The sequence below is a fragment of the Dipodomys ordii genome, unplaced genomic scaffold (genome assembly GCF_000151885.1).
Source record: "Dipodomys ordii isolate 6190 unplaced genomic scaffold, Dord_2.0 Scaffold108, whole genome shotgun sequence".
NCBI lineage: Eukaryota > Metazoa > Chordata > Mammalia > Rodentia > Heteromyidae > Dipodomys > Dipodomys ordii.
The window spans coordinates 1917816-1927317 of NW_012267324.1; the positions used below are offsets into that span (position 1 = coordinate 1917816).

Here is a 9502-nt window from a genome sequence, read left to right on the forward strand (position 1 = left end):
CCCGGCCCCCGCCCCAACGCCCCGGCCCCGCCGCGCCCGGCTCACCGTGCCCGAGGCCTTCATGGCGTCCTCTCCGCGCTCGCGGCCACCCACAAAAGGAAGTGGCCTCTTCCGCGCAGCCGTTCACCAGCAGCTCGCGGGCGGAAGTCCCGCCCTCCCCTCCCGCTCGCCCATTGGCTTTCTAGATCAGCATTCAAAGAAGACTTTTTCTTTATTGGTTCCGGGTCTGCCCACTCTCACAGCACCTCCCTTCGCAGCGAAACTACATCTCCCAAGAGGCAATGCGGAGGACTCACTAGTTCCTCCTGGGCCATGGAGGGGCACCAGGCGTGAGGCACGTCGGGAGTTGTAGTCGCCCCGCTTATGTACCGATCCCCCGAGAGCCTCCCCGAGATGTTTAAGGCACCAGACGCTGGGTGGCTGCCGTACTCGACTGTGTCTTTTTTCTTTTGTCGGTTGTGGGTCTTGAACTCTGGGCCTGGGCGCTGTCCCTCAGCTCTTGGCGAGCGCTCTACCACTTGAGCCACAGCGCCACTTCCGGTCTTCTGAGTGATTTATTGGAGATCAGTTTCATGGACTCTCCTGCCGGGGCCGGCTTTGAACCGCGACCCTCAGGTCTCAGCCTCCCGAGTAGCTAGGCTGACAGGCGGGAGCCACGGGCGCCCGGCACTCGCTCGTATCTTCTCGCCACGCGCTCGTGATGACGCTGCTGGCTGTGGGGAGTGCGCACAGGGGCCTCCAGCCGCACACTACGGCTCCTGTCTGCAAATCGAGCCGAGAATGTTTCTCGCCGTGGCACCGATGGATCCCGGCGGGCAGACGCCGGGCCGCACTCATGGTTGGAAGCAACCCAGAGCCGAGCCCACCCGCCAGCTTCCGGTCCCCGGGGAGCCTGGGGGCGGGGCCGGCGATGATTGACACCCCTTCAGCTGTCAGCTGAGGTGCATGCGGGCCAGGATCCAGGGCGGGGGGGGGGGGGGGGGTGATAATTGGTAATCTTGAAATAATGAGCCGCAGAGCCGGGCGCTGGTGGCTCCCATCTGTCATCCCAGCTACTCAGGCCGCTGACGATGGAGGTTCGAAGCCAGCCCGGGCAAGAAAAGAAGGAAAGTGCCCGTGAGACTCTTAACCGCAATAAACCACCAGAAAGCCGGAAGTGGCGCTGTGGCTCCAGCGGTGGAGCCAGCCTTGAGCTGAAGAGCTGAGGGAAGGCCCAGGCCCAGGGTTCAAGCCCCACGACCGACAATAAGTAAACACATAAATAAATAAATGTTATACTGGCTGGATTGACTTGCACTCTGCTGGGGAGGCGGAGGCCAGAGGCCCCCGGGTCAGGGCCGGCCGGCCGCACACCGACCTTGCCTCTGCTTCCCAGACGTCAGTGACCAGCTGGGCCTCTCACGAGTCCTCTTAGCTTCCATGGGCCGGTCCCCGCCTGAATGCCAGGCCTGGCCGCTGCCCTGAGCTCTTTCACGCAAAGTGGGACTCTACCACTTGAGCAACTGCTCCACTGCCAGGTTTCTGCTGGTTTTTTGGAGGCCAGTCTCACAGCGTTTCCTGCCCCAGTTGGCTTTGAACTGCAGCCTCAGGAGTAGCTGGGATTTGGGATTACCGGCATGAGCTGTTGATAGACCTCTGAAATCTCAATTTATTTCAGTTATTTATTTTTGTTGGTGGTGGGGCTTGAACTCTGGGCCTAGGCGCTGTCCCTCAGCTCTTCAGCCCAAGGCGAGCACTCTACCACTGGAGCCACAGCGCCACTTCTGACTCCTATGTCTGTGGTATTGAGGACTCGAAGCCAGGGCTTCCTGCGTGTGAGGCCAACACTTTCCCAGGGAGCTGCCTTCCTGGTGTCCGTGGGCCTGGGCCCTGGGGGGGCCGGGCTGTGGGTGGCTGCGTCCAACGGTACCTGCCAGGGGTGAGGAAGCACTTTCCTTTGTCTTCCACCCAGAAGAGCAGCCTGGGCCTCGGTCCCTGGGGCTTGACACCCAACCAAGTTTTCTTTGGCCTGTTTCCCCACAGGCAATGTGAGGGCAGGCTCAGCCCCAGCTTGCTCCCCATGCCTGAGCTCAAAGCTCCGTGCCTGTTTCCACCACGCGGTAGCTGAGTGGATGGGAAGAGATTCTGAAAAATGCAGAGCAGAGTGGAGAGTGTAAGTTGATCCTGACAGGGCTAGGAGGGGACAGGAGGAAGGAAGCGGGGAGCCCGTGGGACTGCATGGACAGGGGCAGGAGGCGGGGGCCAGACGGACATGAAGACATGAAGTAGGCTGGGCCTGGGTGGGGCCTGCAGCTGGGGCGGGTGGAGACCCTGTGGCGGCCAGTGGGGCCCTGTGTGGGTGAGCATTCACTTGGCACTGCTTCCCCGGGCAGCAGCCGCTCCCTGTCCTGGGGAACCAGCCCTGCAGGCTGGGTCTGGCCGCTGCCCGGATTTCCAGCAGGCCCTGGCGGTCCCAGCTTGACCTTGGCGGCCAGCCTGTGTCCCGTCTGCTCCCCCCACGCCACCCCCTGGGCTGCCGCTGGCTCCCTGAACTCTGGCTTCCTTGTGGTTCCGGGCTGGGCTGCACCTGCCCAGCAGCCTCCAGGCACATATCGCCCGCAGCCTGCAGGGCAGACGGGCCCTCCCAGCCTGCAAGGCCAAAGCCACCAGGCCCCGCCTGCCTCTGCCTCTACTTACCCAGACCTTCCCAACAGGCTCACTTGCCTTCCCCAGACAGCTGGCAGGGCTCCCGTGGCCGTGGAAGCTTGGGTCCCCGTCTGCGAAGAGAGGTTTGCCACAGGAGGGGCGGCAGATGTGGGCCAGCCCCACCTTAGCGAGGGCGGGGCACCCTCCTCATGCCTGGGGCCACCCCTGGGTGCCGGTCCGTGATAGGTCTGTGTGACTCCTTTGTCTGTCTTCTCACTGAGTTGTTTGCCTTTTGTATGTGAGTGCCACTCCTGAGATTTGAACTCAGGACCTGGACACCGGCCTGAGCTTTTGTGCTCGAGGGGAGCGCTCTACCACGTGAGCCGCAGCTTGACTTCTGGCTTTTTGCTGTGTCGCTGGAGACAAGAATCTCATAGTCGTTTCTGCCCGGGCTGGCTTTGAACCTCGATCCTCAAATCTCAGCCTCCTGAGCAGCTAGGATTGCAGGCGTGAGCGGCTGCTGGCTCTGAGCCCAGTGTTTTCATTTTCATAGTTAGTTTTCTTAAGACTAAGAGACCTCAGTTCTAGAAAATCTTAGCCTACGTCGAGGTTAGCAAGTGTTTCCCTCAGCGCTCTGTATTCTGTGAGCGTTCCACCTTTCGCTCAGTGGGCAGTGTCGCTGCACCCGCCTCAGTCCCTTGTCATGGCCTTGGGTGGCCAGTCCTGTCCCTCTCGGGGTCCTGGAGGCCGTTGGAACCCACAGCCAAGGGTGGGTGCGGGCGCTTTCTTCTCTGCCACCGCGTGGCCCGGCCAGGCCCCCTGTGGGCGGAGCCTGGGCCCTGGGTGGCAGCAGGAAGTGCGGGGGGGGGGGGCCCAGCTGTGGGTTTGGTTTATTTCCTCTCTCACTTCATGGGTCACCTCAGCCAGCTGCGCAGCGTGCAGGGGTCGCTCAAGCCGGTCTGAGCAGGCCCCCTGGGCTGGCAGATGAGTCTGGGGGTGGCAACAGGGCTGGGGCACAGAAACCCACTTCCATCCGTTTCCAGCTGCCTCTGGGGACCGCCCCCCCCCAGCCGGCTGCAGCCACAGCCTTGCCCAACAATGGGCACCCACAGACTCTCCCCGCACAAAGCCCCAACCCAGGACCATCTGTGTGGACTCTGCTGGGCCCCTTGAGTCAAGAGACTCAACGCGTCCCTGACACCCCTCTCCCCGCCCCCCCCCATGGGGTCAGCCCCATCTTCCAGCTCCCCGCCTCCCGGCCTGGCCTCCGCTCCAGTCCTGATCCTCACTTGTCCTTGGGTTGCACTCCCAAGGCCACCTCCTCTGGGAAGCCCTTCCCCAAACTGGTCCTCATGCATGGTGGCCTAGGCCTTGACCCCTGGCCTGCACCCCACCAGCCCCATGCATCCAGGGACAGGGGCAGCAGTTCAGCCACAGAGACCCGCCAACCCTGCAGGGGTGCACCCCCTCCCCGGGGAGCCCTGCCTACCCCCCACACACACAGCCTGCTCTCCCACCCCAGCCTTTGTCTCCACTGTGCCCCACCAGCCACTGGTCCTGCTGCAAGCCCGCCCTCTCCTTGCCTGGCCTTTCTCTGCTGTCTCCCTGGCTGGGCCTCTGTTTCCCCCGATCACAGCAGGCCAGACCTGCTTCCCAGGCTAGGAAAACTTCTCGAAGGGACCTTGAACTTGCTTGGGCACAGCTCCCTTCCTTAGTGGCAGAATTCACACCATGCTGTCCACATGTGGGCACACTGAGGCCCCGAGTGCTGTGCCAGCCGGCCCGGGGTCGCGCGGGGTCGCCCGCAGCGGGGCTGGAGGCCCCCACAGAGGCCCCAGAAGGCTCAGCCCCTCCCGGGCCTGCCTGCCTGTGACTTCCGGGCTGACAGCAGCTCAGGAAGCCTGGGCCGCACAGGAAGCGCCAGGGACTTCCCATCGCCGCCTGCTCTTCCTGCCCCCATCACTGTGCCCACCCGCCAGGTAAGAGCAGGACTGGGCTGGGGCCAGGTGGGGCTGGCCAGTGGGACTAGCCGCGGGATTGGCCAGGGGTCCTGGAAGAGCCACGGCCACAGGGCCTCCGAGGCCCACCCGGAGGAGGCCTGGCCACGTGGGGGGAACCCGGGTCCCACAGGGTGCCGCAGACCCGGTAACCCCATTCCCAGCCCAGCTGCTGTGTCCACCGAGGGAGGGGCGCAGAGCAGCTCTCCAGCCACATAGGGCTGTGTGTGCGTGCATGTGTGTGTGATTTTATATCTCATTTTTTGTTAGTTGTGGGGCTCAAACTCTGGGCCTGGGCGCTGTCCCTCAGCTCTTCAGCTCAAGGTGAGCGCTCTACCACTTCAGCCACAGCGCCACTTCCAATTTTTTGGTGGCTCACTGGTGCTAAGAGTCTCACGGCCTTACCTGCCCAGGCTGCCTTTGAACTGCGATCCTCAGATCTCAGCCTCCTGAGTAGCTAGGACAATAGGCATGAGCCACCTGTGCCCAGCTCTTTGGGGGTTTTAGAAACAGACATGTTTTAGGCTCCATCGCCTAATCCTATTTCTTTCCTTTTTTACTTTCAATAATAAAAAAAGTAAAGTGCTTACAAGTTGCTCTAAATGCATAAATACCAAGCATCCATTTCTCTGAAGGGTGTCTGGTTTCTGGTTGAGTGTGGTTGGGCACACCTGTAATCCCAGCTCTGGGGATCGTAGGCAGGAGGGTTTGAGGCCTGTGGGCAAATGTGTGAGCTCCTGTTAGAATAATGCAGAGGCAAAAGGGGGCAGGGCTCAAGTGGTGGGGCACAGATAAGCAAGAATGAGGCCTTGAGTCCCAACCCCAGGCTTGCCAGATAAGGGAAGGCACCAGCAAGAAAAGGTCAGGGAGCGCGGGAGCTTGGCCCTGGGGTCCAGGTGGGCCCCGGCGAGCTCTGTTCAGGCTGTCCCAGGCTCACCCTGCCCCTCTGGGACTCTGCTTCCCCACACCCCCCCTCCAGGCAGGGGCCCCAGCCTTGCAGGTTCGGAGTAGCCCTGGTGCCTGCTTTGGGGCTGGGCACCACACAGCCAGAAAGCTCCGACCTGGACCTTGCAGGCCTCAGGGTGGGGCTGGGACTTGAACCCAGAGCCTGGGGCCCTTGCCCAGCCCTGTAGGAACAGAGTCCCCACTCTGGGTAGGTGTTCTGTTTTGGGGTGAGAACAGAATGAAGGGTGGGGAGGGCCCCCTACTGCCTGTCATCAGGACCCCAGTCCTGACAGAAGCATTTGCCACAGCCTCGGATGAGCCGGAGGCTCCCTGAGAACACCTTCCTGGGGCCCCAAAACAAGCCAGCACCCCCAGCTTGCTGCACCTCTACGATCCGCTGTACCTCTGTGATCTGCTGCTCCTGCCTGTTGGGTCATGGGCTGGGCCTGCTGGGGGAGACAAGAGGCTGCAGATTGATTGGAGATGTCTGCCCTGGGTGCAGACAAGTACCGATGTCTCTGTGTCGCAGGTGGCTTGTCCTCATGGCGCCTCTGAGCGAGGAGACCCCCCTCATCTCCCAGCGCTCCTGCAGCCTGTCCTCCTCAGAGGCCGGGGCCTTGGATGTGCTGCTCCCAGCTCTGGGCCCTGGGCCTCCTCAGCGCCTCTCCTTCTCCTTTGGGGAGCTATCTGCAGAGGAGTTGTGTGTGCAGGCTGCCAAGGCCAGCGGTGAGTGGGTTCCTGGAGGGACGGACCAGAAGGAAGGGCAAGGCTGTGTGGGGCCCAGATGGAGAGCAGGTAATTACCTGCTGAAGTCAGCATCAGAATGGGTGGGAGGGGGGAGGCTTTGAGGGATGAGTACGAGTCTGGTGAGGGAGGACGGTGACACTGCAGCCCGGCTGAGGGGTGGATGGGGCACCCGAGGAGGGGCTGACGGGCCCACATCCACAGGCATCCTGCCCGTGTATCACCCACTCTTTGCCCTGGCCACTGAGGACCTCTCCTACTGGTTCCCCCCAAGCCACATCTTCTCCGTGGAGGACGCAGGCACCCAAGTCTTGGTCTACAGGCTGCGGTAGGAAGCACCCTGAGTCCCCAGGGCTCGAGCGGCCCCCTAGCCTCTCTCTGCAGGGCATTGCCAGTGCCGGCTTCACAGATAAGGTCCTTGAGCCCAGAGAGGGTCGGTCACTTGCCCAAGGCCACACGCACACGGCACACACAGTATCTGCTCGGCTGGGCTTGCTGCCCGCCCTGTACCCCAGTTCCTGCTGGGGCCAGGGGTTCGTGACCCCGCTCTCCTCCCCTTCCCTGGCAGCTTCCATTTCCCCAACTGGTTCGGGCTGGAGAAATGCCACCGGTTTGGGCTGCGCAAGGACCTGGCTGGCGCCGTCTTCGACTTGCGGGTCCTGGAACACCTCTTCGCCCAGGTGCGGCTCGGCGGGTGCAGGGGGTCGGGGCGGGCCCGGGGCGGGGGGCGGCGGCCCGGCGAGCCTGTGTCCGTCCGTCCGTCCGCAGCACCGCGGGGACCTGGTGGCCGGGCGCCTGGCCGTCGGCCTGGGCCTCCGGGACCAGGGGGAGTGCCTCAGCCTGGCGGTGCTGGACCTGGCCCGGCTGTGCCGCGAGCGGGCGCAGCGGCCCCGGGAGCTGCTGAGGACGGTGAGGTGAGCGGCCGGGCCCGGGAGGGGCGCGGGCGGGACGCGGGGTGCGGGGCCGCGACGCGGGGTGCGGGACCGGGGGCCGGACGCGGGGCCCGCGCCGCCCCACGCCCAGCGCCCCCCGGTCGGTCCGCCCTCATCTCCCGCAGCTACAAGGCCTGCCTGCCGCCCGGCCTGCGCGGCCTCATCCAGGGCCTCAGTTTCGTCACCCGCAAGCGCATCCGCAGGACCGTGCGCCGCGCGCTGCGCCGCGTGGCCGCCAGCCAGGCCGACCGGCACTCGCTCCTGGCCAAGTACATCATGGACCTGGAGCGGCTGGACCCGGCCCGGCACGCCGAGACCTTCCGCGTGGGGCTCCCGGGGCCCGCGGGGGACCAGGGCGCGCCGGGGCTGCTGCGCGTGGCCGGCGGCAGCGGCATCGCCTGGAGCGCGGGAGAGGCTGAGGTGCGAGGGGCGGGGCCGCAGGAAGAGGGCGGGGCCGAGACGGGTGGGGCTCCAATGGGCGTGGAGGAGCTTCAAGGAATGGAGCGAGCGATTGGGCAGGACGATGTAGGGGCGGGACCCTATAGGGGGCGTGTGATTGGAAGAAAGCAGTGATGGGTCCTTCATGGGAAGGATCATGGAGGGCCGGTTGAGAGCTGGGCTGCGGAAAGCTGAGGAGGAGCAGGAACAAAACAGGATTGACCCCGAAAGGGGCGGGGGCACTGGATGGTGGGCGGGCCTCCACAGATTAGGGGTGTCCAGTAAGAAGACAGGACCAAGAGTGGACGGGCCCACAGATTTGGGACCTGCAGATGGGGCGTGGCCCTAGAGGGGCAGGACAGGAGACAGCTGGGTGGTGAATGGGCTGGGCCAACGCTCATAACGAAAGTGGGCGGGGCTCAGAGGAAGCCGAATGAGGGCGGGCGGAGTAAGGGGGTGGGAACGAAAGTGGGTTGGACAGCACAGAGGGTTGTTGGGCGGTGATGGGTCCTTCATGGGTGGGATCGTGAGGGGCCGAGGCTCAGGAGGTCCAGGAAGAAGGCAGAACAGGGAAGGGGAGGGTCTCTGGGAGGTGAGTGGCAGGACCTCCAGGCGCTGGGCGGAGCTCCCCAGGCTGGACCGGGCCTGAAGAGGACTGGGGCGGTGTCTGGTGAGGGCGGGAGCGGTGTGGACGGGGCTTGGTAAGGACGGGAGCGGTGTGGGCGGGGCCTGGTGAGGATGGGCGTGGTATGGACGGGGCCTGGTGAGGGCGGGAGCGGTGTGGGCGGGGCCTGGTGAGGATGGGAGCAGTGTGGGCGGAGCCTGGTAAGGATGCGCGTGGTATGGGCGGGGCCTGACGAGGATGGGAGGGTGTGGGCGGGGCCTGGTGAGGGCGGGAGCGGTGTGGGCGGGGCTTGGTAAGGACAAGAGCGGTGTGGGCGGGGCCTGGTGAAGATGGGCGTGGTATGGACGGGGCCTGGTGAGGGCGGGAGGGTGTGGGCCGGGCCTGGTGAGGGCGGGAGCGGCGTGGGCGGGGCCTGGTGAGGACGGGAGGGTGTGGGCGGGGCCGGGAGGGATGACGGCGGTGGCCGAAGCGCGGGTGGCCTGGGCCCAGCCGCGGGGCGCTGAGCAGGGGACTACAGCGCCGGCCCTGCCCTTCCCGTCCCAGGACTTCCAGCCCTTCTGTGACTTTCCGGAGGTGGTGGACATCAGCGTGAAGCAGGCGCCCGGGGCGGGCGAGCACCGCCTGGTGACCCTCACCAGGACGGACAAGCAGATGCTGGTGGGTCGCGGGCCAGCCCCGGGACGGGCGCGGGGGCGCGGGCCGGGCCCTGACCGCGGCCCTGACCGCCCGCAGGAGGCCGAGTTCCCGGGGCTGCCCGAGGCGCTGTCCTTCGTGGCCCTGGTGGATGGCTACTTCCGCCTCACCTGCGACCCGCACCACTTCTTCTGCAAGGAGGCGGCGCCGCCGCGGCTGCTGGAGGAGGCGGCGTGGGGCTGCTGCGGGCCCATCACGTGAGCGCCGGGCGGGTGCGGCCCGTCCCGGACCAGGGTTCAGTCCCGACCCGCACGACAGCTCCGTCCCCGCCCTTCCGTCCCGCAGGCTGGACTTCGCCATCCACAAACTCAAGGCCGCGGGGGCCCTGCCCGGCTCCTTCGTCCTCCGCCGCAGCCCCCAGGACTTCCACAGCGTCCTGCTCACGGTCTGCGTGCAGGTCGGAGGGGCGGAAGGGCCCTCCCCCTCAGGACCCCTCCCCCAGGCCCCTCCCCCACAGGACCCCAAGCCCCTCCCCGCGCCGGGCCCCTCCCACTCAGGACCCC

At 65.3% G+C, this 9502-nt stretch overlaps 2 protein-coding genes across 2 annotated transcripts in view; one reads left to right on the top strand and one right to left on the bottom strand.

Moving 5' to 3' along the window:
• Positions 1-149, bottom strand: part of Rpl18a (ribosomal protein L18a) — a 1723-nt gene extending 1574 nt beyond the window's left edge. The window contains exon 1 of the mRNA XM_013028386.1: positions 46-149. Coding sequence (XP_012883840.1) covers positions 46-63 — 18 coding nt within the window. The 5' untranslated portion in view covers positions 64-149. The remainder of the gene's footprint in view (positions 1-45) is intronic.
• A 4369-nt stretch (positions 150-4518) lies between these two features.
• Positions 4519-9502, top strand: part of Jak3 (Janus kinase 3) — a 26290-nt gene continuing 21306 nt past the window's right edge. Inside the window, exons 1-9 of the mRNA XM_013028334.1 lie at positions 4519-4604; positions 6097-6293; positions 6516-6639; positions 6880-6991; positions 7080-7225; positions 7369-7663; positions 8850-8963; positions 9039-9196; positions 9285-9396. Coding sequence (XP_012883788.1) covers positions 6110-6293; positions 6516-6639; positions 6880-6991; positions 7080-7225; positions 7369-7663; positions 8850-8963; positions 9039-9196; positions 9285-9396 — 1245 coding nt within the window. The 5' untranslated portion in view covers positions 4519-4604; positions 6097-6109. The remainder of the gene's footprint in view (positions 4605-6096; positions 6294-6515; positions 6640-6879; positions 6992-7079; positions 7226-7368; positions 7664-8849; positions 8964-9038; positions 9197-9284; positions 9397-9502) is intronic.